At 54.5% G+C, this 25,527-nt stretch overlaps 8 protein-coding genes across 8 annotated transcripts; 3 read left to right on the top strand and 5 right to left on the bottom strand.

Moving 5' to 3' along the window:
• The first annotated feature begins 53 nt into the window (after window positions 1-53).
• Window positions 54-2,656, top strand: BCV69DRAFT_283279 (hypothetical protein). The gene is made up of 6 exons (XM_025492647.1): window positions 54-283; window positions 415-451; window positions 538-565; window positions 661-682; window positions 772-1,942; window positions 2,021-2,656. The coding sequence occupies exons 1-6, from the start codon at window positions 75-77 to the stop codon at window positions 2,534-2,536; spliced, it is 1,983 nt and encodes a 660-aa protein (XP_025347556.1). The 5' UTR covers window positions 54-74; the 3' UTR covers window positions 2,537-2,656.
• A 101-nt stretch (window positions 2,657-2,757) lies between these two features.
• On the bottom strand, window positions 2,758-6,600 carry BCV69DRAFT_270866 (putative RPA135-DNA-directed RNA polymerase I, 135 kd subunit; the record flags this gene model as incomplete). Its single annotated transcript, XM_025490937.1, has 1 exon — window positions 2,758-6,600. The coding sequence occupies one exon, from the start codon at window positions 6,598-6,600 to the stop codon at window positions 2,758-2,760; it is 3,843 nt and encodes a 1,280-aa protein (XP_025347555.1).
• Window positions 6,601-6,830: 230 nt separating this feature from the next.
• BCV69DRAFT_299524 (CBF-domain-containing protein) lies at window positions 6,831-9,342 on the top strand (the record flags this gene model as incomplete). Its single annotated transcript, XM_025494342.1, has 3 exons — window positions 6,831-8,190; window positions 8,272-8,625; window positions 8,699-9,342. The coding sequence occupies 3 exons, from the start codon at window positions 6,831-6,833 to the stop codon at window positions 9,340-9,342; spliced, it is 2,358 nt and encodes a 785-aa protein (XP_025347554.1).
• Window positions 9,343-13,168: 3,826 nt separating this feature from the next.
• On the bottom strand, window positions 13,169-14,810 carry BCV69DRAFT_299523 (putative carboxylic acid transport protein JEN1; the record flags this gene model as incomplete). The annotated part of the gene is made up of 2 exons (XM_025494341.1): window positions 13,169-14,243; window positions 14,326-14,810. 2 exons carry the CDS (start codon window positions 14,808-14,810, stop codon window positions 13,169-13,171), a joined length of 1,560 nt encoding a protein of 519 aa, XP_025347553.1.
• A 1,321-nt stretch (window positions 14,811-16,131) lies between these two features.
• Window positions 16,132-17,500, bottom strand: BCV69DRAFT_208443 (hypothetical protein). Its single transcript, XM_025489732.1, has 2 exons — window positions 17,120-17,500; window positions 16,132-17,030 (listed from the first exon to the last, which is right to left on the bottom strand). The coding sequence occupies exons 1-2, from the start codon at window positions 17,199-17,201 to the stop codon at window positions 16,375-16,377; spliced, it is 738 nt and encodes a 245-aa protein (XP_025347552.1). The 5' UTR covers window positions 17,202-17,500; the 3' UTR covers window positions 16,132-16,374.
• BCV69DRAFT_283273 (hypothetical protein) lies at window positions 17,044-18,163 on the bottom strand. Its single transcript, XM_025492646.1, has one exon. It carries the CDS (start codon window positions 17,773-17,775, stop codon window positions 17,503-17,505), a length of 273 nt encoding a protein of 90 aa, XP_025347551.1. The 5' UTR covers window positions 17,776-18,163; the 3' UTR covers window positions 17,044-17,502.
• Window positions 18,164-18,315: 152 nt separating this feature from the next.
• BCV69DRAFT_283271 (hypothetical protein) lies at window positions 18,316-21,177 on the top strand. Its single transcript, XM_025492645.1, has 4 exons — window positions 18,316-19,640; window positions 19,717-19,817; window positions 19,888-20,126; window positions 20,193-21,177. Exons 1-4 carry the CDS (start codon window positions 18,528-18,530, stop codon window positions 21,017-21,019), a joined length of 2,280 nt encoding a protein of 759 aa, XP_025347550.1. The 5' UTR covers window positions 18,316-18,527; the 3' UTR covers window positions 21,020-21,177.
• A 60-nt stretch (window positions 21,178-21,237) lies between these two features.
• On the bottom strand, window positions 21,238-25,384 carry BCV69DRAFT_308838 (hypothetical protein; the record flags this gene model as incomplete). The annotated part of the gene is made up of 6 exons (XM_025494708.1): window positions 21,238-22,422; window positions 22,497-23,173; window positions 23,253-23,515; window positions 23,580-24,477; window positions 24,550-25,081; window positions 25,157-25,384. The coding sequence occupies 6 exons, from the start codon at window positions 25,382-25,384 to the stop codon at window positions 21,238-21,240; spliced, it is 3,783 nt and encodes a 1,260-aa protein (XP_025347549.1).
• Between the last annotated feature and the right edge of the window lie 143 nt (window positions 25,385-25,527).

Raw genomic sequence — 25,527 nt, 5'->3', positions numbered from 1 at the left:
CCGACTGAAATCGGCCGTCTCTTTCAGTCACCCCCGAGACATTCCCCACCCCCCGGTCTTAGACCGCATCGACCATGTCTTCCGGTACCTCCGGTCCAGCGCCGGATTCCGCCTCCACCATGACCTCTGCCTCTGACATCGAGCAAGCCCCGGAGGCTGTACAGATGACAGAGGAGGAAGAACTCAATGCCGCTCAGGACAAGGACTCCTCTGATAGCGGGAAGCTAAAGACTCTCTTGGGGATCCTCAAGAGGATGGTGGGAGTCAAGGACATGGCTGCAATGTAAGTCCAGATTGCGGTCATGGGGACGTCGATGATGACACTCGCTACATAGCGCTTCGTGGTGGACGAGCTCCGATGAGGCTTGCAACACTACTAACTCATCCCTCCCCTCCTTCCCAAAACGATGCTAGTCGGCTGTCTTTGCCTGCCAATCTGCTGGAGCCAGTGGTGAGTCGACTATGACTCGCCTATGCAGCTCGAGAAGGCTCACTCGCTTACACTCATCCTCTCCAACTCCTGAATGCTGGTGACAGCCAAATCTGGAGTACTGGAACTATCTAGGTGAGTGCACTGCATCTACGTACTTTGCAATGATTCGATCATTGGCAGCTGATCACACCCTCTCTGTCACCCATTCATGCTTACACCTCTACCAGATCGAGGCGATATCTTTGCCAGGTGAGCAGGGTGGAGATAGCTTTGCAATGGCGGGAGGCTTCGGACAGGGTGGCTCACCCTACCCCTCCTCTCATTTCCTTCTTCCACAGTATTGGCGAGCTCGACGACCCTCTCGACCGCATGATCCAGACACTTCGTTTCACATTCACAAAGGAGCTCAAGTTCGTCCACGGAAAGGTCTGCAAGCCTTACAACTCCATTCTCGGCGAACACTTCCGCTGTCATTGGGACATTCAGGGGATGCAGCTCAATGCTGATGGCAACCTGATCCCTGTACAGTGTGTCAATGTGTCCAATCCGACGCCTCTGCCTTTAGTCAACTCGGACCCTGCAAGTCTGAGGAGTCGCAAGTCATCTCGGCCTGCCTCTGTGCGGGATACCACGCCTACCCATACCACGACGCCTAGCACGCCTGTGGCAGAGTCCTCCGCAAGTACTGCCACTCCTGACAAGGAAAAGAAGAAGATGTCAGGTTTCAGCAAGCTTATATCCGCCACCAAAGGGCACAAGAGCTCATCCTCATCCACCCACAGCACCGGTACGGTAGCGTCAAACATCGGCGGTGCTACAACAAGTAGCAAGAGCTCTGTAAAGTCGCCAGTGTTGTCTGCTACTGGCGCAGAGCATGACAAGAAGCTCGCCAGCAACATGGATCGTCTTTCCATCAGCTCAGCGAAAGGCTCGAAGGAGAACAATGGGCAGCGAAGAATCACATTCATTACCGAACAAGTTTCCCACCATCCGCCAATCTCTTCCTTCTTCGTAGAGTGCAAGGACTCGGGTGTCCAGCTCTGTGGTGTGGACCAGCTCTCAGCAAAGTTCACTGGCACGTCGATTAGAGTATACCCGGGAGAGGCGAATAAGGGCATTTTCGTCAAGCTCACAGAAGACGCACTCGTAGGGCCACAGGTGGCAGGAGAGGAATATCAAATTACTCATCCAACGGCTTCCCTCAACGGTCTATTGCGAGGCGCGCTGTGGGTAGCTATCTGCGATACGCTCTTCATCACTTGCAGGGGAGGTTCGCGGCAGAATGACAATGGCAAGCGGCTCAGAAGCATCGTAGAGTACAAAGAGGAATCCTGGCTTAGCAAAGCCAAGTACTTTCTGGAAGGTGTCATCTACGAATATGACATGTCGAAAGGGGAAGCTGCCGTCGAAGAGTTCAAGACCATTAAAGAAGTGCCTTCGGATCGAATTGTAGGCACTTTTGAGGGCAGCTGGAAGGGCAAGATCACATGGAAGAGGAAAGGAGAGAAGGTGAGAGCCAGCGGAAGGCGTGACGAGTGCGATTGCAGATACTGATGAACATGACTTGTCCTCACGTTGGGTCAACAGGAGTCGCGACTTCTCGTCAATCTGGATGAGGTAGAGCCACTTCCGAAGACTGTTCGTCCTCTTGCTTCACAAGATGAGATGGAGTCTCGCAAGATCTGGGAGACCGTCACTACAGCGATCCTCACCAAAGACTTCGCGGGAGCGACGAGGCACAAGCAGCGAATCGAGCAGGCGCAGCGAGAGAAGGCTGCTAATCGAAAGAGGAACGGAGAAGAATTCGTGCCGCGCTTCTTCGAAGTAGACATCTCCAACGGGCGGCCGCGTCTCACCGCGGAGGGTCGAAGTGCCGTGGATGCAGAGACGCAGTTGATTGGCTACGGCAAAGGAGAGAATGTAGCAGAGGAGGACAGGAGTCAGGCTGAGAAGGCTGCCATGGGCAAGACCGGAGGTGCAGAGCCACGAACAGAGAAGGACAATGATGGTGGCGACGAGGATGATGATGATGATGCGGACAGCTTTGCCAGTGCGGAAGGCGAATTGACGGCGCGATCCAAGGCGGGCGATTCACACAACTGATCGTAGCCAGGAGCTCCTACATCTGTTGCTTTCGCCCTCCCACCCTCAAAGATAGAGAGGGTCGCCGTCCAACGCTCGTTTTTCCCTGCTTCTCTACATCCATCGCTGGGAATGCGCGAGGGATCTTTCCAACGTGTAACACGCTCCTTGAGACCTTGGCAGAACGTATCCAATCCGCTCACGACCAGTGATTAAACATTTTGTGATTGCAAGAGCTCTCATCATGCCACTTCGAAGCTCATCTTCATCCCCATAGAGGCCAGCTCAGCGGCGAGGTACTTGAGCACATAAGGCACCGCCACCACGTCCAATCCGCCGCTCCCCTTTTTGATGACATTTTCGGGCGGAATCCTGACCCTCTCCACCACTCGCGCCTCTACGTCCGCCTGGTTCAGCTCCTCGTACCCATCCAGGCCGAATCCTTTGCTCTTCTTCGCCTCGTCTTCTGCGCGACAGATGCGACAGTATTCCCCATTGAGTCCTGCGTTCTCGATCTTGGCCTCCTCTTCTTCGACGTTCCATGCGTCCAACATATGGACGTCACCTCCAGGCAGATTGATGGACGAATCCTTCTCTTCGTACCCGAGCGAGATGAGAGATCCGCACTGACGGCATACGAAGCTAGTTGAATAATCGGAGCAGTTCATCAACCGGTCTTGCAGGAGGAAAGAGGTACCATGTGCGAGCAGAGCATCTCTCTCCATCTCACCAAAACGGATACCACCAGCTCTCTTCCTACCCTTGATAGGCTGCCTCGTTAGCTGATGAACCGGACCCGTCGTTCTGACCTGGAACTTGTCGTTGACCATGTGTCGCAAGCGCTGGTAGTAGACGCAGCCCAAATAGATATCGGCTCTGAACTCCTCTCCAGTGATACCGCTGTACATCGGCTCCTGACCAAGATGATTGTATCCGGCTCTTGTCAACTGCTCTCCAAAATATGTATGAGGAGTGGAATCTTCACTGAAGGACCACGGCGTTCCGTCTTGTCTGACACCGTGCAGAGCTCCAGCTTTGCCGGCCATAGACTCTACAAGCATCCCGATTGTCATACGGGAGGGGAAGGCGTGAGGATTGATGATGACGTCGGGCTGCATCCCGCTCTCTGAAAAGGGCATATCCACGGCCGGCCATTTCTGCGAGCAAACACCCTTCTGTCCGTGCCTGGAGGAGAATTTGTCACCGATGACTGGAGACCGAGGGATCCTGAGCGTGATTTGAAGCTTGGTAAATTGAGCCTGCGAAGACTCGGAAGAAGGCAGTAATCGGACTGTGTCGATGTATGCAAAGTCGTCGCCCTTGAACTTCTTGAACTTGGTCTTGCCAGTAACCTCGTCCCAGTACGCGACCATCGCCTCGCCTGCTTTGAACTTTTCGCCAACGGGAGGTAGACCATCTTCGTCCAGCTTGCTTCTGGAGGGATGCGTCGTTTTGATATCAGGTCCGAAGCCAAAGTGCAGAGTAGTGGAGGCAGATGAGCGTGAGCCTGCCTCGACGGTCAAGTCTAAGATTTCGCACTTGTAGATGGAGCCGTACCCGAAGCCTCTTTCGTGAGCAGATTTATTCAGGATCATGGCGTCTTCCATATCGTACCCAGTGTAGGAGATGACAGCGACGATCGCGTTGGTACCGTTCGGGAATCCATCGAAGCCGTAATGATCGTGAAGTGCTGGTCGCACAATAGGTGTCTGTGGCGTCTGAATGCGGTAGAGCTTGTTGTCGGTCCTGCGAGAGATGGCTGTGGAGGGAGTCCCCATCGTCTGCTTGCCCATCTGGCACTGGTACATGTTTCTAGGTGATTGGTTGAAGTCTGAGAACGGAGTGAGGTTAGCAATGACAGACAGGATGTTTGTAGGCGCAAATTCTTGATGCGTGGTAAGGCCTTCGTGGATATCTTCTTGCAGACAAGCGACGTCCAGATATACCTGCTCGAACGGCCCCACGTGGTCCAGCTGCCCGTTGGCGAGATATCTTACTGGTCGCATCATCCTCGAGCGACCCGAGAAGAGGTAGAGACCCGGGTACTGCCCTGCTTTCGAGACTGGTACGAAGCCAATCTCTAGGTCGAGAGGGATGCCGTGCGTTCCCTGCGTCTTGAATAGGCGCAGGCTCTGTGCCAAGCGAGAAGCCAGAGCTGGTGTCGCGTATCCGATGATGACACCATCAAGCTGAACGACTACATGACTTCTTCCATCCACATGAGCGAAGGGCGGAGTGAGACCCATTGAGGAAAGAAGGGGCTGGACTTGGCTGATGTCGAGCTCACGAGTGACCAGACGGCAAGTGTGGCTGAAATGGTTCAACAGGCCACAAGGCGACCCATCGGGCGTATGAACCGGACATAGGAAACCCCACGCTTCGGGAAGCAGCTTGCGGACGGTCGTAGTCTTCAGCTCGGCAAAGAAAGCTCCTCGATGTACAGAACGGAAGTGGGCGACATATCTGTAGAAGTTGAGCTTCTCGGCGACGACGGTGAAGCCGGAAACTTGCTGGAGGTCGAGACCAGAGGGAGAGGAGAGATTTCCCGTGGCTAGGAAAGAGGATAGACGACCACCGATGTTTGGTATCACTTTCTGAAACACTTTCTGCATATACTTGCCATCGAAGAAATCAATGCCCTTTGTGCCCATACGGACATCGCGGACGACTTGACCCCTCAATGCTGTCAGGTATTCATCGAGGCGCTCCTTGATGATCATGCCGTACAAGAAGCCAGGCATGAGAACTTCTTGATGCTGAGGCGAATCGGGATTGTCTGTGGAGCATTCGCCTCCGACGAGGGCATACAATTTGCGCATCATGAAGATCAACAGCCTGTACTTGTCCCTCGGCGCCTCTACGTGAACGAGGAAGAGGCGCTCGAGAAGAGTCATACCTACCATTGCGTCCGTCCAGTCCTCGGGGCAGCCCAAGACAACTCTGAACTTCGAGCCCAGATACTCCAGACAGTGCTCGCCCGAGTACAAAGAGTAGGACTTGAAGCCTCGTAGAAGCATCTCCACTCGATCGGTCAAGAATGTGTTGTCTACTTCTCCGCGGGTCAGATCAAGGAAGATCTCTTTATCTGTGGCGCCCGTCAGAGCCTTGAGAACCATGATCGCGGGAACCATGTACTCCCTCTTCTTCCAGCTGAAACGCAGAGTCACGCCTCCATTGTCGAGATAGTGAACAGTGTTCGTAACGCTCGTCATTTCATCTTTGTGTAGGCATCGGATCTGACAGCCCTTTGACGTGTACGACGGCCCTCTGTTGGCGAACGAGGGTCGCTCAATTGCGGTGACATGGTTGGCTCTCGGTACGATGAGGAGGCGAATCAGGCGTTCGTTACCATTGATGAGAAAGTACCCGCCCATCTCGGCGGCTTCTTCATTGTGTTGTACTAATTGAGCGGAGGAGAGGTCGCGTAGGTGGCAGCGATTCGAGCGGACCATGATCGGCACCATGCCCATGTCTCTTTCTGTGACTTGCTTGGGGAGCCCATTGACCGACCAACTGACACGGGCTGTCATCCTCGCCTTGTACGTCATGAGCCGCTCGCGACATTCGATTGGCCATACTCGTCGGACCTCTCCGCTGCTGGAAGGACCGCTGGCTTGGGTCGGCTTGCCCAGAGTGATGCCCTCAACTCGTAGCTCGAGCCGATTGCCTCGCCCCGAAGGCATTTCAGCTTCTTGTACTCGGTCAAAGACGACTCGCGGAGGAATATTACGGACGGCGCGGTCGAGGAGGCCGCCGCTGCTAGCGGAGCGTGTGGCATCTGCGAAGGAGCTGCTCGGGCCGGTCGTTGAGTGATCTGCCGTCGAGCTGATGGAAGGGTCTGCGCTGAAGAGAGCGTTGAAGCTCTCCAGATGGGGTGCGATGAGATCTTGCAAAGAAGGATTGACAAATTGAGCTGGAGGCGGGTTCTTGTACTGATCGACATTGTTCAAGGTGTTGAAGGTGAAGGGGTCCTCGTATTCGCCCTTGGGGACGTAAGGGGCGGCATAGGACGACGACGCCGCAGACGACCCGGAGGCGCTCGAGCCGGAGCTTGAGCCCGAGGGCGACGAAGACAGCGCTGACATCGGGTGGTGAGGCGGAGGTGAGGCGATCGACGGTAGGGAGGGCAGGGTAGGCTAGGAGGCCAGACTGGTCAGGGTATCCTTTCCTCGGAGGCACCCACCCACGCGAGCCGCGGCTCATCGACGAAAAAAATTCGAGCCCGACGCTGCTTCCGCCTCGCAGCATTGCTTCCGACGCTTCGTGCCTTGATCCGTCCTTCTCGCACCCATTGACCGTACCCACCACAGACACCATGCCTTCGCTGCCCTCTCAGACAGACAAGGGCAAGAAGCGCAAAGGGTCGACCTCCGGAGTGGGCACCTCGACTTCCAGCTCCACAAAGGTTGCCGAAAGACAAGCCTTCGGTAGCGCCTTGTCCCAGATTCAGGCTGCCCTCTCTAGCTCATCGGATCTGAACCCGATCGCAGACCTCATTGACCTCGTAAGCAAATCCTCATTCGACTTGCCCAGCGATGTCGTCATGCCGTCCATAACTCTCCTAGGTCGTACTTTGGCTCACCTCGTTTCTAGCGGCGTGCTATCACCGGTCGCAGTCAGCAACGTGACTGGCTTGCTCAGCATTCAGCCTTCGCAAAATGCAGGCTCGACTACCGCTCCGGAACAGGTAGAGTCTTGGCTTCGGCAGATCTTCAACTCGGCCGTGCAGCTCTTGGTAAGAGTTATGATTGCCCATCCAAAGGAGAAGACCAGGGTAGTCGCTCTCAATGCACTCATGGACCTGCAAAGATCGACCAGTCAGGCACTGAGCCAGCAAGGAGAAGTCGCAGCGTGGGCTGAATGCCCTTGGCGTGCAACAGTCAACGCTCTCGTATTCGGCCGTTGTCAAGATGTTCAGGGGCTGGAAGTCAAGTCGACTCTGTGCCCAGAAGTTCGAGCGACCTTTATACTTGATTACATCGAGCAGTACGCCGATGCCAAGCTCGCCCTGTATCGCACTTTCCAAAGCATTCTCAAGACAACGCCGACTGCGCGCTCTGCCATCCTGGCCTTCTTGCTGCAGCTTTCAAATCCTCCAGCAAACGTCGCCGCTATCAAGAAGCTCGGATGCTACGTTGCTGCCCTGGCTGTAGCTCCCCCGGGAGGTGCAACCAAATTGGATCGAGGACGGACAGTCGGCAATGGGAAGAAGAAGGAAGTAAAGATCTCACAAGATGGCGATGAAAGTGACGAAGAGGAAGCAGAGGACCTCGACTGGTTCTCGGACTCCGAAGCCGACGACGGCGACACTGCGGAGAGAGCGGAGTCTGCCCAGCCTGGTAAAGGTCGAACTGCGCAAGATGTCGGTCTGCCTGCCGGCTCAAGGATCAGACGACGCAGAAGAGGCGCAGGCAAGCTCGTGTTCCATCAGGCATTGTACGCTATCAAGGCTTGGAGAGTAGCTGTCGACGCACTTTGGCTGGCCATTCTCTTACACCGTTCTCCCAAGGCCGACATAGAAGAGTCCGGACGGGTCGTAGCAGGCCACCCTTCGGAAGGGCAGCTAGACTTAGGAGAGATCAATGCCATCTTGAGGGTGATGGAAAAGAAAGTCTTGCCTTACTTGAGCAAGCCGCAACTCGTGGCAGACTGGCTCGTAGATTGTCTGGATGTTGGTGAGTTCAGACGCTCATCTTCCGGCAGTACGTTCTTGCAACTGACTCTGCAATGCGGTCTCCTCCTTTTGATCCCCTTAGGCGGCTCGACAGCCCTTCTGTCCTTGTCACCACTTTACACGCTCTACGTGTCACATTCTCTCTCCCTGCCCGGACTCTACACAACACTTTACACACTTCTCACCCCATCGCTTCTGCACTCTCCTCATCGCTCTCACTCTCTCAGGCTCTTAGCGCTGTTTCTTTCTTCGCAGAAGCTGCCGCTCGGAATCGTCCTGGCGTTCCTGAAAAGGCTGAGTAGGTGCGCCCTTCGAGGGCCGCCTGGCGGTGCGATCCCTGTCGCTGTTATGATCTATAATCTCCTCAAGACGCACAAAGAAGGTATGAACGTCCTACATCAGGATTGGGCTGCAGATGGAAAGCAGGGCTGGACCGGTGAGTCGTGACCAGACCCACAGATCGCATCGTTTCCGCTGCTGACGTAGTCTTCTCCTGATACAACAATCAGATCCATACGACGCCTCGATTACCGTTCCCCCCTCATCAGCGGCCGCGCGCCACACATCCCTGTTTGAGGTCACTACGTTGGGAGCGTCACCTCCAGCATCGTCTCTCGGCCTTGACCCTCAAGGGCGACAAGAGGCACACTATCACGCACCAACGACAACTATCTTACGCATGCTTGCCCAGCCGTTCACGAAAGAGGCTTATGATCTTGAAGAATTCCTTGATCATTCCTTCGGCACCCTCATCGAAACAGAAGTGGCGAGGTCACTGAAGACTCCCAACGGCAAGAAGCGGACCAGGGAACCTGCCGTCAGGTTCTCGCTTTCAACAGAATCTGCCAAAAGGGTGAGAGTGTACCCAAGGAAAGTCGAGCAGCGGTCGGCCCCGGTCATGGACGTATCAGAAAGCCTGTCCGATGCTGGGAATGCGGCGGAGCCTGCGGCTGCATCTGCGACTCTTGCTGGGTTAGACGCAGAGGAGGTTGAGGCTCACGAAGCTATGCAAGAGGTTGAACGAGCGCAGGTGCAGGCACAGGCTCAAGCCAGGCAGGAGAGGAAGGACCGGGGCAAATTGCCGAATCGAGTGGGAAACGTCTTGGCGTTGTGGTCCTACGCCTCGTTGTTGGACAATCCTAAGATGCAATGAAGATATTGGATATTTGGCAAGATTATGTAGCCCGAGCAATCGTCAATGAGTGTGACACTGTCAGCAGGAGTTTCCGTAGCGGCGACCAGGAGCACGCAAGTTGCCATCACCTGTTTGGGGCCAGGTCAGTCTAGGTATGTTCTACCTGGCCCTCCATGTTTCAACGACAGCTGTTTCTCTCCCAATAGGCGCAGAGCAGTAAAGATTAGCATTCGCTCCGTACAGACAGTGAATGTTCACTCTTGAGCAGCCTGTTGTGTCCCCCTTTGGCGATTCTGACGAGTGCCACACCAGTCTTTCCTCTTCCGGTGTGGCCATTCCTTCTACATTGGAAGTTCTGCCACAAGCTTGGGGCACGAAAATTCACAGCCCTACTGTTCCAATGCAATTGACTTGAATGTACAGAACACAGTATTATAGCTCTAGATACAATAGTAACGGCCTGTCCCTTTTGCGCTAGTCAGCAGTAAAATTGAGGAAGGAAGAGACCGGGGACCAGGACGTTCTCACGAAGTGTGCGGGAGGTCATTGCAAAATGTCGTACAGCGCCACTAAAGTGTTTGACTCGGGTGGAAGCTGTGCCCAGTGGTATGGAAGCAGACCGAGTCGTACAGTACAGTACGACCGTGTAGTCTTGCTTGTAGTCTTGTACAGTATACCGTACCTTACATCGCAATCAATGAGAGTCATACCGTACTTGATCGATCATCTGTACTGTATTGTATTGTACAGTACTGTTCAGTATGCCGGACTTGTCGTCACGCTGCCAGACCCCCGCACAGATCTGGAACTGCACGATAGATGCGGATAGGCTAGGAATGACTGAAGAGAGGAGGACTTGCAGTGAGCAAAACGCAATTGCTCGCGAGCATCACCCATTGACGCGCAAATGTCTGCGTGAATACACAACGCGAGCTGTGCTGCGAAGTCGTGGACGCAGTCTGCATGACAAGTATTGTATTTGGTGCGCCCGGCTACAGTCACTGCAGCCGGCTCGAATACAATCGAGAGACGAAGCGAGCACATCAGCAGCATAATAGGTTGATCAGATCGAGCTGATACAGCTGCAGATAAAGTACTTGAGTCTGGAACGTCGTGAGGCGTCATGTCACGACCTCACTGACCGACTGCAAAGGCTGTCAAAATCACGCTATGCGCTGCAAGCTGCCCCATCACAAGCCCGAAAGTGTGAGGTAGCTGCAATTGTCATGCCGCAGATGATCGCGGGGCTACTGTGCTCGATAAGACTGCAAGCTTGCTATTATTGTCACACAATAAGCCAAATCATATCGAATGACCTTATGTTCAGCAGCATGCCTTGTACAATGTCTGGAAGCACGAATCTGGGGAATTTGACCAGCACAGTATCATGCGCTACTGTACGACAGAGCAGTGCCATGCGGACACGATTGAGAAGGCATGCTGCCCAAACATCTGAATATCATTTGGCCCAATGCTGATAATCAAGCTCGTCTACTTTCGTGTACTGTGCAACAAGCGCTTGGCCCCGTCCGGCTTCTTTCGCTTGCGGAATTTCCCTGCGAAGACTCCATCCAACGGGCTCGCATGCAATGCACTGCGCATTGGCTAGGCAGCTCTTCACCAATCCGAATCGGTGACCGTTTCGGGACCTCGGTCGTTGGCGGCGACTGCACCGGTGCTAGGCCAGCGCAATTACCGTAGACTTCAGACACGGTACAGGGCGAGCCGTATGAGGCTCAGATCCTGTAGTACTTGACTCAAAGCTGAGTGTGCTTTGGTTTCGATGTTGGATTGACATGAGGCCAGACAAGCTACTAGACTCAGTCTCTTTTTCTCGATGGACATTGACTGACACAGGGAGCATTGATGCAAGGAACAGTAGTCCGTGCGTCACTGTGTTGTCTGAAGACTAGAAGGGGCCTTGTGTTCTATACTCGTCAAAACAGCACTGATCAGCCCGACAGATGACGAGTGGCTAAAATCTGTGCATCGCACTGCAGTATGCTTCATACCGCTGTGTAATTCGGAACAGAAATTGCCTTTGACGGCTCTGATGTAGACTAAATCAAAAGCAATCAATGTGGCCTCATGTGCTCACCCCTTTGCTCTTGATCCGTGACTGCTGCAAGCATTTTCCCATCCCACTCTTCGCACAGTGAACCAGAACGACGAACGTACCACCGTGAACTAGAAGTGCTCTGCACCAAAGAGACCAAATTTTGGCTCAATACCACATTCTTTTCGTCACTCAATTTTAGCCAGATAGGACCTAGACAAGCAGTCGGGCAGACGTTCTGGCAGCTTGCCTCGTACTTCTGCAAGCCTGAAATTGAGCAACAATATAACCAAGGTCAGGCACTAGAGTAGTGTCATGCGGCTTCTCTCAAAGCTGAATTCTGCCACAATGTTTCTGTCTGGACTAAATTCTGGTGCACAGTACCTGGCTACACTTCGCTGCAGCTGACTAAAATAGAGTGAAGAAAAGTGTACTGTAGAAATTGTCTCACCTAGACACAGAAGCATAGCCTTTCTGCAGAGCCTTGCCTAGCAGCAGCAGCTCCATTACACAAATGATGGTAAGTTTAGCATTCTACTGTACAGTAGAAGTATACAGTAGGACAGCCACTGCTGCTTCCAAGTACTGTAAATAGCAGACGAGTGGAAATTGACAGAATTGCAGCCATTGGGAAGGAAGATAGGTATTCATGTACTGTACAAACAGGCTTTCCTCTGAGGACACATAGTTTTGGCATGGAAACGAAGCACCTTAATTCAGTCTAGGTCATCTGCCTCTCTGGATGGACTGCAGAAGACATACAGTCAGGCGCGATAAGAGTTTCGAATGCACAGGATGTGGCTGGCTCACAGCACGACAATCCCCATGCTCTTTGTCGCCCGTGATGGTCTTTTTACAACGATCGAGTGACACTCGAAATAAGCCTCGAAAGTAGGAAGACGAGTTCAATTGTAATATCGTACAGTCCGCAATAGGATCAAGATAGAGGGTCATGTTCACACAAGTACTGTACACAAGGCCCTGTACGTGCTCTTGTCTCGATACTGTACTGTATGTATACAGTAGCAGCTCGAGTTCAAGGTGAGTGTTTCGCAGGTTGCTACAGGACAGTACTGTATGATTCCTGACAGCTTGTTTACGTTCCTGACAGAGGGAGCTCCAATGCGCCAAATCTCAAGCGAGAATGGCACTGCCTTGCTGCCAGGCTTGACTGTGCACTCTGCCGCAATCGCAAGTCGTTCGGGACTCCATATAGTCCGACTTGGTACCATTGCACCCGCTACGCCACTGCGCCACAGTCTGACTGGTTCTCAGAAACGATGTGAGACTCTGGCTATAGCTGCAGTATGCTGCACTCGTGCCTGATCATACCTACTGTACTGCATACTGTACTGTACAGTACAGTAGTGCTGAGACGTACAACACAGTAGAGCAGAATGTGGTTTTGCTTCAAGGTTAGTATTGCCGGAACGGGACGCAGGCCGTCAGTGTCCTTTCTAGGCTGCCAAATTGGGCTGACTCGACCAGAAGTGAGCCACAAAACAGGGTGGGTCAGATGATGCGAATACAAGCTCTTGATCCGTCCACTCCAGTACAGACTCTCTGGTGCAGAGCGCAATGTTCATCACAGCAGGCATGCTGTACAGTATCGTAATTTGGCAGGCCGTTTACGTATGAGACGTCTGAGGTAGACTAACGCTGAATCAATTTGCAACGACAATGATGAACACCAACGAGACGACATACAGGAACGATTTTCTACAAAACATTTACCAAAGGTCCGCACCGTAGAAAGCGGATGCAGGGGGCGCTTTCCGTCTTCTTTGTCTAAGCGTACTCCGTCTTAGTCAATACCGCGTGACTGTCCCCGTTTGCTCCCTTCTTTCCAGCCAGGTCTTCCTCAGAAGTCGCTTGACCCACGGAAGAGCTTTGATGAGCCTTGCTTGGGGCGGCTGCAGCCGAAATGTCCGTGACGGCCTCGGCGGTGGTTGCAGCGGCAGCAGATTCGAACGACGCTCCCTTCTTCTCGGGACCAACAGCAGCAGTGAGGGCGAGGCCGACGGCGATGATTGCAGTGGCAATGCCCATGACAGGACCATAAGCCGCGACGACTCGACCAGTGTGGTTGCGGATGGTGTGACTGTCCGAGAGGGCGTTGATGATTTGCGTTGACGGAGCAGAGATCGCATTGCCCAATTGGTAGGTCAGGCCAACGAAGATAGCACGGAATGCCGGTGGAGAGATCTCGGAGAGGTAGACGGGCACCACACCCCAAGCGCCCTGAACGAAGAACTGAAGCATGAAGCCGCCGCCCTCGAGACCGCTTTCGGTCTCGGGCAAGATCCAGGCGGGAATCAAGCAGCAAACCATGAAGCAGGCAATGATCATGGCCCGACGACGTCCAAGCCATTGACTGAAGTAACCTACGAAGGTGCCTCCGACGACAGCGCCTGTCTTCATGAGAATAGATGCGCGTGAGGCTGCGGCGTTGTTGAGCTCTTTACCGACTAGCATAAAGGTGGTGTAGCTATCTTGAGAGGTGTGGGAGAACCAGTTGAACCAACTCATGAGGATGATCGAGTACACACAGACTTTCCACTCGAGCTTGAGCATCTTGCCGAAGTTCTTGGCGAACTGAGCCGTACTGGACCCCTTGCTGTTCTGCCTGGCTTCGATGAATTGCTTCGATTCTGGGAAGATAAGTCGCGCGAAGCCAGCAGCGAAGGACATCGCTGCACCAACCCAGAACATGATCGGCCATGAGCTTGTCGCACCGCCGACGCCCAGATTGGTGCAGGCGGCTAGTACGTAACCAAAACTGTACCCCTGTTGGAAGATGCCAGACATGAGACCACGGGCCTCAACTGGAATGTTCTCCAGAGCCATGCCTGCGGCAGCTCCGCTGCGACGGATAGGAAGAGGCACATGAAGGAATCAGTCACCGCAGAAAAGTTGACGTTACAGATTTTCGAGTTCATACTCACTAGACACCTCCCATTCCAAGACCAAAGAGAGCACGAATGGCTAAGAAGGTGTTCCAACTGGGCGCATAGATGGATCCGACCTGAAGAGCACCAAGGATCCACATGTTGACGGTGAGAGGGTATTTGCGACCGAAGTAGTCCGAAAAGATTCCAAAGATCGCCGCTCCCACAGATCTCAGGAGCAGTGTTAGAGTAACTGCGGTGGAGATCTCAGTCCTGGAGATTCCAAAATGTTGGGAGAGCTTGACAGTCTGGATTGACAGTGCATGGAAATCGAAAGCATCGGCTGTCCAGCAAAAGAAGCCAATGAGATAAGCACCCCAACCGAGCATCGAAATACTTCGAAGAAGTCGGATAGGATTAGGGGGCGTCGAGGGAGTCTCGAAGGTAACGTGCTCATTACCCTGTTCATCTACAGTGACGGTGCGTTGACGCCAGCGGAACAGATCTCGTACAGATACCTGAGCATCTTTGATCATACCCATGATGATATCGGGCAAAAGTTTGGAACGAGGTAGGGTAGGTAGCTTGTCCAGGGCAGTTGTGGCCGCAAAAAAAGGGGGAAAGGTGAATTGGTGTTGAGGTAGGCAAGCGGCAAGGGAAGGATGCAGGTGAGTTGTTGCGTGGTGCTTGGGATCCAGAGCGTCTGGGGCCCCGGGCTATATAGCTTTTCAAGGCGAACAGGTCCCGCTACCGGCCGTGAGTTTCGGCTGATTATGGCGGCGCCAGTTGCTCTGATCGATATCGCGAACTGCTCCGGCACTCCCCTTTCTTCTTGTCCTGACTTTGCTTACTGTCCTCCTGTGCCCATGCCGTTGTGCAGACCGAACGAGACCGGGGTGCATCATGTTGGGGCGCAGGCACGCTTACTGTCAGGGCTATCGTATCTGCAGTGCGCTGTACGTGCGAGGCATCAATGTCTGCCCGATTTCATCCGGTTGGAGTTCGAGAGGAGAGGAAGCCCCGTCCTCAGCTACACAGCCAGCCAGGTGCCGCATGAACATTAGGCATGTGGCGCCAGTGGAGGAGGCTTCAATATTGGGGAAGGCAGCTGTATAGCGCAAACAACGATGGGGCCGCCGTCTTGAAGCTCGGGAAGCTGCTCTCGAACGCTACGGGACGCCTCGTAAGTGCGGGGCCCCTGGGCAAGATTCACTGGGCCAGGACAGGTGCAGGTGGCGTCGCTGCCAAGCCAGGAGCGGACCTTGAGATCTTCCTGCCACCTCGGGCAGTGGCCAAGTGGCACAGCCAGCAGACGCGACTCCCCACAATCCCCGCCGCTCTCTACAGCCCAAAATTAGCCCCGCGAGCCTTGGCGAATCATAATCTGTGAGCGCTGCACCAAAGCCTACCCGTTGCCTTCCGAGACACTGCTGGTCTGCCATGGCTTGCGATCAGAAGGTCTCGTTAAGACAATGGCTCCGCTCAGTCTTGGCAACGCACTAAAGTTGGGGCTCCCTGAAGTCTTCACGCCGTGTGGCAGCGTTTGGGTAAAGGTGACATGCACCTGATCGCGGAGAAGAAGCAATGCAACGCAGGAACATTCAGCCGGCAGTGAGCGAATGCCTACTTCGCTTACATCAAGAAGGGAAAGGCAGCGGCAATAGCCGATCATGAGAGTGGGGTGCACCCAGGACCGCACGGCTCCGACTCCAAAGGGTCACCTCAGCTATGTGCGGACGCCATAGCCTTCTTTGCTTGGCAGATATCTTGCCGTGCACTCGTAAGGGACACTCACCACGCTTGCCGAGGTCAGGTCACAGCAATCGGGGGCTCTTGTCTTCACTGATCGGCAGGGCTTCGGGCCAAGATCTCGTGTAGTGGGAGTCTCAATCGGGTCACAGGACTCGTCCTAAGGTCTCAAAGTGAAGAGTTTCGCGGGGCTCCGAGCGGAGAACCATCAAGTAGAGTGGGCAAAGCATTGTGAACAGACGGGGAACGACCTGGGCTTGGCTGCACGTTTCTCACGGCTTTTGCTCGTTCGGCATTAGATTCCTTCGGGAGCACATCTCAGCGGGGAGCCCCGCAAGGATCCAGGCCCTCCGTCGGTCAATCCTTGCTCTCGGGAGGAAGGAGGCAGGATAGGGACCTGGGATTGAAGCCCTGGCGCACTGTGCATACGGACGGCATTTGGCACGATAGGAGCCGGGGGAGCCCGGGCCGGGTATAATCGCTGTAGACTCCCTCTCTGGCCTTCCATGCGGGTTCTGCCCCAATAATTGCTCGTGAGCAACGCTGCCACTTGCTCAGCGCCCTCAGGCAGGGTAGCAGGGATCCAGTTCTTGCCATCCCCAAGCACAAGTCAAGAGGGAGGTGTGACTTGTTAACGGAAGAGTATTCTGTTGATCGAGCGCGCAGTAGTCCAAGGATGTACACTTTCCGGAGCTCAGCTCGCCTTCTGCAGGCCCACGGCCGTGTGTGGACACTGCAGTCATAGAACCTGTCCTCGACGTCGCTTCTCGATGATGCTGATGAAGATGTTCCGTTTGACTGGTTTCTTGCCGTCTCGTCGGCACTCAGCCAACTTACGTCATCACGTCCACACAGTATCGGAACACAGCCAATAGCAACAGAGCCTCGATAGCAACACCTGGGGTATTTCAAGGGTATCAGGGTATCAGAGTAACAAGAGGGCAATCCATGCCTGCATGATTTGGCGGTGAGCTCTTGCAAAAGTAGACCAAGCTCAAATCGAAGGCAGACCTCTGGAAAGGACGAAAGGAAGCTCGGTCAGTAAGAAGTTGCCTCACGCCGGGGTGATCCTGCCGTAAAGTCACACATCTGACCACTCAACTGAGCACCGGGTTGTGGCATAAGTCTGCGAGCTCGTAATGCGAGTTGGAGCTGAGGTTGTGCTGATAGTGAAGCTCAAGCATACAACGGGTGTGACGCTTGATTGTTCGGCCGTAGTGCTCGTGAACTTTAGTACTGCCTCGGCACTCGCGCTGGTAGTCTTATTGGTGGTCGTTGCGGTGCTCGCTACTGCGCGGCCGGAGTGTCTCTGGTGGCCCGCATGATTCTTGGGAAGTGAAGTCTCGGTGAGGAATCCGTTGTGACGGGCCTATTGCTCTTGACGCTACTGCTGTTACGGCTTTTAGACACCCTCTTCTTTGAAGGCGACCTCTGATGGAGCTGCTCTATATGTCAGAGATTTCGAGCTACCGGCTCGGATTCGATTTAATTAGCTACATCCTTATTCGGTCGCTGATTGGGCGCAGCACTCGTGGCGGCAGCCAGTAGAAGCATAACGGATAGTGAGACGTTGAGGCATTGCAAGTTGCACAGAGCAAGGTAGCGTAAAGTGGCGTACAAAAGGGAGAGGTGAAATACTGTGTGGAAGGGCAACGTCTGCTGAAGCTGTACACCGACAAGGTAGAATATGCAGGCAGTCGTAGCCCTCCGTCTTTGCGACCACAGCTTTTTCTTTGCGTTGGCCGCCACAAAGACCATGTCTCAGTGCCTGAAAAATCACTGTCAGTGACAGGCTCGCTCGCAGGTGGACATGTCAGACTTCAACAAATCTTTTTGAGGTGGCGAGGTCCGATGAGACCCATGTGCACTCGCATCGGTCTTCAGCTGTACGATGCGATACATGGCTCCTATATTGCCCTGAACAAGGGGCTTGTTGGTCAGAGCCGTGCAACAGATGACGAAGCACTGCTGGAGCCTGCCACGGGCGTGGACAGCGAAAGTGCTACACGGAACGGCGGGCATATGGTCGTCGGCCAAGGACTACTCCACCTGAAGTCAAGGGCAATTTGTGCAAGGGAAGGCTGACTAGACAATGGTCATGGTATGGGGACCATCGGTGGTCTTCGGCAGATTCGGCGCGCCATGGCGACGGAGGCGTTGAGCAGCTGCCCTCGGATGGCGGCCTGCCTGCTCTGAAACACACGCAGGCGGATGGCTGCAGTGGCGCGCGTCGGGCGAGGCTGAGCCATCCACTCACGCACCTTTGGAAAGTAGGAGTCAAGGGTCGCCCTTTCCGCATCCTCGTCCGGCGGTTCCATCTCAATCCTTCCCGCCTCAACCCTTCTCGCAAAGGCTCGCTCCCTCACTGTTGCTCCCAGGCAACCTCGGCAGATCTTGTTTCTTGCGCAGACCTTGTGCACAGGTAGCTTCACTTTCTTGGTGGGCAACTCTGACCAATTCTTGAGCTTGCAAAGGCAGATAGAGGAGTCATGGTAGGCGTCTCTCGGAGCATGTCAGCCATCCCGCCGGAGGAGCTGCCCATCCTTGAGTCGCTCATCAACATTAGAAACCGCCTCACGGCTCTCAAGAAGAACTCCTCTGATTACATCCGGGCTCAAGATGTCCAAAATCTGTATCAAGCGGTGATCAAGCAAGTGTCCAAGCTAAACAACATAAGAGATGAAAGAGATTCGAACGAAGGCATACGCCAGGCTCCGTCCTCCGCTTCTGGAGCGGCAGGAGACGTACAGGACCCTCTTTCTCCTTCGGCAAAGGCATCATCTTCTTCCGCTGCCACTAGTACGAATCCCCTTCGGCCCGAAGTTGAACCGTCTGCGATTCAAACCAACAGGGTAGACACGACGCTTCAGGATGTCTTCAGTTTACTCAGCCTCTTCTTTCTCACCATCGGCAAGAGCAGAGAGACGCCAGCAACCTTCAGTCAGCTCGGCAGTATGAAGCAACTACTTGATCATCTCGCCGAATCAGGAATCTATACCGAGACTGATCTCCAGCCTTTCGCAAAGCGATTGTCGGAGCTCCGAGAGATCATTCGAAGGGACACAGAACAAGGCAAGCATCCCACGCAGCTGACTAAGCTTATGATGCGTAAACTGGAAGGTTGCGAGAAAGTCCTTCAGCAGTTGCAAGGTACTTTGTCGGTACTCTCCGTCGAGCTTGTGCCTATCCATCAAAAGCTGGTCTCGATCAGAAGGCAGATAGCAGCCGCTGCTGCCAAGCTGAAGCCAGCGCGAGGAGAAATTCGTAAATTACAGGACGAGCTCCGAGCCATCGACTCGAAGAGGGTTGACGGAAAGTTCTTGGGACCAGGAGGTTCTTCGGTACCCGCAGGTCAGGCTATCTTGGTCGGTCTCCTCGAGGAGTGCTTCGAGATCTGCCACGACGCAATCATCCGCAACGATGAAGTTCCAATGACTCTCCAACCCATCTACGATCGACTGACCGAGATCAAATCGCAGCTCGAGCATCTCGTCTTGACGCACCGATGGACCCTGCGCGAAACCGACCTCTGGAATTACCAAGTGACTCTCAAGGAGATTGACCGCTTGAGGGTCGATGGCAAATTTGTTGATGCAGAGGGAAAACAACCGGAGGGTCAGCTTGTGAGTCAGCTGAGACGAGCGCTGAGCGGAAGGTGGGAAACGTATGCCTGACGTGCCTCTTTTCTTCCTGCGACAGGTCCTGCTATATCTATTGAGGCGGTGCTATGGCCTCGTATATCGTCTCGTGGCGAGCAGCGAGCCAATCAGCGAGGAGTTGATGCCTATCTCGAACAAGCTGTGAGTATCGGAAATCTATGTCTGCCCGGGGGGATGTTTCGCATCTGACCTCCTATCCACTACATGTCAGATCAACGGTGTCGAAATGTTTGAAGGAGGTGTCCAAATACGGCGGCCCATTTACGATGCGTGACCTTTACCCCTATCGTCTGGCGCTACATCAAATCGACAATATGAAGTCTCCGGTCCTCGATAAAGATGGCAACGACACCGGCGTAAAGAAGTGGCTGGGGAGGGATGGCTCTGTACCAGAAGGGCAAGCAATCCTCAGAGCTCAGTTCGAAGAGGTTGAGCAAACTATCAACGAGAGTAAGTACAAAGATTGAGAATAAGACGAAGTACCTATAGCTGAAGCTCTGACTTGTACCCTCACAGTGCTCAATCGTGAGGAAGACTCTGACGATGAAGAGGAGGATTACAATGGCGCAGTGTCCGATGAAGATTGGCAGTCTGGTGATTCGGGCTCATTTTCGGATGAAGCTGAGGACTCTGCCTCTGGGTCGGAGGCGGCTGCTAGCGGCTTTCCATCCCGAGATCTCTCCCTTCCCGGTAGCCCGACAGGCATGGAAACCGGCCCCCATGCGACTTTGAGTATCGCCAGCGCCTTGCAGGGAGTCGGGCGCGGGCCGCCAACACCAGCCAGCCCAGCTACGGGCTCTCCCAACCTGCTCAGACCTGAGAGTGGCACAGCCAGTATCGCGGCCCTGGACATGCCACCTTCCGTCACAGCACCCACCTCTGCCGCCCTACTGAATGCCTCTGACCCACTCCCTCCGGGAGCTGCAACTCTGGCGGTCCCGACACCTGCTCAAAGTTCCTTGACCGCTGCTGCCGTCTCCTTGGAAGCGATGAACTCTGCCAACCCGCCTGTGGGCGGATCGCCTTCGCCTCTACCTACACGCGATTCCACACTAGGCAGTCACGTGCTCCCTCCAACGGCGCCTGCCACAGCTGCTTCAGGATCAGCGTCGCCGAGCAAAAGCACAGAGTCCGCCACTTCGGGATCGATGGTTGCGTCTGCGAGTGCAATAGCGGTCGAGCCAGCACCTCATGCTCATGAAGGGCTCCCTACACAGACTCCAGTCTGCCATCATTCTGCAGACGGCATCGAATTTGGATCATCGCCCGGTTCGATCGACATGGCAAACAAAGAGGACATCGCCCAGCAGTTAAAGGCGAAGTTGGCATTGGAGGAATCATGATCCGACAGACAGATGAGGAGGTTGATTGGCGGCGAGGCTCACATTCCGGGCTTCTGATGTCTTCCAGACTGTACTATCATTCTTTCATCCATGCATCACCTCTCGTTGTAAAAGCAAGACTCTGTTATCTGCAGTGCGAAACGGTTCTCACAGAAAGATGTATCTTGTGCGAGAAAAGTATTCAGCATCGCAAGAATGCGGCGCGCCTCCGCTTAGTGCTACAATGAGCCGGACAGTACTGCCGGCGTGAGAGTAGGGGTGCCCACCTTGCTCGCTTGCCCGTCCCCAGTTCCGGCAGCAGCAGCGGCGGGTGGCCTCCAATTGAATCTCTTTCCCGCTTCGTATAGGTCCTCCATCACATCCTCCAGCCTTCCATCCCTCTGGAAAGTCTCGTAGATTCTGTAGAGGTGCAAGGCCGCACGGGCATCCTCTATCGAGTCGTGTCCGTGTACAACTCCCGTTCCGCCTGCTTCACCCGTCTTTTCTGCGCCAGTACCCTGGATGTCTTCCTTGAGAAGGAACCAACTGAGGAACCGCAAGGAAAGCTTGCGCGCTTGGAGTGCTGATGAGTACAAGTCGACGGTGTCGATGACCTGCTTGGGAGGCACGTGGATGTTAATGATTCTGAAGTCTTTCTTGAGTCCATGGCCGATGAAGACGCATCCCAAGTCCACGAGCAATCTCAGCTTCTTGTACGCTAGCTTCTGCGGAATCACGGTATGTCTCGACTTGGCCGGGTCCAGGTCTCCATCGATGATGCCCGAGAACTGAGTGAGGTAGTCGAAGATCCTCTCCCGAGTGACGATGTGGTCATCGATGAACGGCTCGCACTCACTGGCCCCTTGACCGCGCAACACCGACACGCGGGCCAGAGACATCGTTGTCGGTCTGATCAGCGATCGGGTACCGGACGAAGACAGCTCTAGCTCTTCGGGGTTGAGAGCCACGAATTCGGCATCGATCGCTACCAGGTCGCCAGGGGAAGGAATCTCGTCGGTAGTCAACACTCGATGACGAATACTCTCTGGATCACGATGTAGTGAGACATTGAGGTCCTCGGTGAGCACCGGCAAATCCTTTTCCCAGGGGATCGAGGCGATGTCGATGACTTGCGTGTCCACTCGCTCGTAGAAGACCACAGCAGGAATGCGCCATGTCGCTGCCGGGAAGCTTAAAGCCTCCGCTTCCGAGATCGGCCGCACTAGGAAGTCGTTGTACAGATACCAAGTGGCAGACTCTGATGTTTGGCCGGCACCTGAGTGAGTCTCTGGCACTGTGGGTCGAAAGGATGGCAAAGTCAGTGAGTCTACGTGGAAGAACACTTCGCGCCGAGCGTGCTCACCTCGTGCAACCGAGACTAGATGCGCCGCTTCCTTAGGCGCCTGGATCTGTGTCACCATCGACTGTTGCATCAGGAAAGCACAAATGTCAGCTGGAGACGGTCACCAATGCTCACTGCGGTTTCCTGTGTACCAACCTTGAGCTGATAGATTGCCGAACCTTCAGGAGCTTGTGCGCCCTCCCGCAGTTCCATTATCAATGGCTGCCCTCCGTCGACATCCGCAGACTTGATGCTCAGCATTAGAGGCAGGTACGTCTTTCTCTCCTTGTTTTTGCCGCTCCCAATGGGCTTGTCAATCCAGAGGCTCATCTGGTCCTCTGTGATGATGTTGGCGTTGACGCTCAGCACTTGAGGCAGTTTGCTCGTCGCGACCAGCTGTCTCCGTGTGCGGATGCTGGCCCCGGTACTACTGCAGAATTTGCACGTGGTCTTTGTGACGCTCTCCCTCACTAGCGATGCCTTGAGCACCGAGGCAAAGTCGGAAGGAATGACTGGCTCATTGGACAGCGACTTGCGTGGGTAGACGAGGTCGATGACCAGGGCTTTGGAGGGTCTTGATACCACTTGTCCGCAGGAAAGACAGACCGAATCGACGCGAGTGGTGGGCGCGAGAGCATCTTCCATCAGACTGGGCGAGACAGGGTGATGTGCACCGTCGACTTGTGATGCTACTGCCATTTCGGCCCATGATGAGGCTGCACAATCCAGCAAGAAACGGTTGACAGTCTGGATCAGGTTCGCATAAGCCACATCCGAGATTTGCGACGAGGATGAGGACAGAGCGTCGTGATCCATGAGACCTAGAGAGACAGCTAGAGGATCACCGGCCGAAAGAGAGAATCAGCAACCCGTACTCAATGTATTGTTCTCATCGCTACGGTGAGCGCTTACCCTTTCCACTCTTAGCGAAAGCCCGCAAGAGATTTGTCGCTTGGCAATTGGAGCCGTTTGCATCCCGTAGCATCATGAAGAGGAAAGATAGCTCGCAGAGGAGGCAGTCGTCTCTTCCGCATCTTGCTTTTCCACCAGACAGGGTGTGAATCTCTGCGAGCGATCGCAACACCGGGAGGTGGTAAAGACATTGCAGCAATGAGTTGAGATAGCAATTAGCGATGTGTGTCTCCAGACCGGACTGATTGGTCTTGTTGTAGAATCTGCAAAGAGGAAAAGTCTCAGAAAGCCGACCTAGCCTCGGAGGACCTCGCGACGGTGACTCACTCGAAATCGAAATCCTCTACCCCGAACTTGCTGTACACAATATCTTTCTTCCGCCAGTACTGCGGTGGCCCTCCTCCAAGCTCTTCGACGGCTTCCTCCTCAGCCTCTCCATCTGCCAAGCCGCCTTGGTTGCGCTGCTGCGCCTTGATCTTCTCGCTGCGAAACATGGGCGTGCGCAGACCCAAAACTCGTGACTCGCCGCGCGCTGCAGATCCGGATCCTGCTTGTAAAGCCGAGCCTCTGCCAGGAGGAGGTGGGAAGCCTTTGCCGGTCACTTTCGCGACATTTCGTTTGCCACGCAGATGCCGGGGCAGAGGACCAAAGTGGAGGCCATCTACAGCTCGTACCGAGCTGAGGACGCCAGGGTCGACCTTAGGCGGGAAAGGGTTGAAGAGCGGGGAGCTTTGGGCGGCATAGTGCTCAAAGGGAAGAACGGAGAGAAGCGGCGCATCGTAATGTGGGAGTCCTATCGAGGACAGAGAAGTTTCTGCTGTCCAATCGATCGCCTTCCTCGTTTCTGCCTCAGCTGGCAGCTCTAGAGGCTGCGAGCTATACGAATTGAACTTCGGAGCGCTACTGATAGTCTCTGGATGGTTGAGAGCAGCAGCAGCCTCTGACGTGGACCACAGCCTGACGCTACCGTCTCCTTCACCGAATGCAATATACTCCGCTGAAGGAGCTATACTGAGAGACTTGAGCGTAGAGTTGGAGCCTGCCGTATTCATCTGGTAGAAGCTGGCTTCTCCAGGGTTGTTCATGTCGACGATCTGCCATGCTCCTGTCGGCGCTGCGACTACGACCGTGGAGCTGAGCCGAGGGTGAATGTCAAGTAGCGCAGGGCCTCCTGGGGCGGCAAAGGGTATCGGGACCATTGCTCGCATTGACCGCAGGTCATGAACTACAAGGAGACACGTATATCAGTGTGCCGACTCCAATATGCTTCAACACTTTAGTGCAACCAGCTCCTCACCTTTGATCAGTGGCTCAGGCACTGGGTGGCCGAGTCTCATGGTCCATCCCACACTCCACACCAGACTCCCCTCGCTCTTCATATCTATCACACCTCCAGGATGAGCATGCAGTCTATGCTGAATCTCCAGAGTCCTCGGATCTCTGCATTGGATATGGCCTCCAGGCGTAGAGCTGAGCAGGTACTTTTGCGATTTCCTGACTTGCAGGATAGGTCCTGCTGCGCTAGATTTCCTCGTCACTTGACCACCCACGTGCTTGTTGATGCTGAACACCTGTTGATCTCGCTCCAAGGAGGAGGATCCGGCGACAACGAGTTCCGAGGTGGAGTGAGCCGGAGAAGCGCATATGCTGCCAAGGGATAGGGAAGGATGACCCATGGCGGCCACGTCCTGGCTCCATTTGGCCAGCCCCTTTCGGCTGGCACAGTGTATGCCTCCCGGAGTAACAGAATAGACGAAGCCAGAATCATTGTAGATTTCAGCTATACCACTACGGACATTCGAATGATGTGATTGCGACAGGCTGGGAGCCTTTTTCCAACTCGTTTGTAGCCTTCGCTGCCCAACAGGTGCGTCATCGTCTCCGGCGGCCTTCGAGGCAGCAACAGTCTGCCGGACATCTGCCCTCCAGGCGGTATATCTCCCCAGTGCAGGTCCGTACCAGCTGTTGACGCCTCCATTGGAGTTCCCAGTAAGCAGAAGTTCAGCAGAGGTATCGAAAGCAACGACGTTGACCGCCGGCGAGGGAGGCGGAAGCGCTCCGAGGTAGGCGGGAGGTTGCGGAGGAGGAACAGCAAGGATGTGAGCGATCTCGTGCCATGATGAGGACGACATGGCGTCTCGGGCACGAGGTGAGGAGCGACGTCTGCCCTTCTATGCCTCCAGACGACTGAGGTCTACGGCAAGGGGAAGGGTCTGAGGGGCTCACTTTGAGGACAGCAATGGTATGATGGGAGAGTGGCCTATAATCTTCGGGG

This window comes from Pseudomicrostroma glucosiphilum, assembly GCF_003144135.1.
Source record: "Pseudomicrostroma glucosiphilum strain MCA 4718 unplaced genomic scaffold BCV69scaffold_8, whole genome shotgun sequence".
Taxonomy (NCBI): domain Eukaryota; kingdom Fungi; phylum Basidiomycota; class Exobasidiomycetes; order Microstromatales; family Microstromataceae; genus Microstroma; species Microstroma glucosiphilum.
This window is presented reverse-complemented; position numbering and strand designations above follow the sequence as displayed.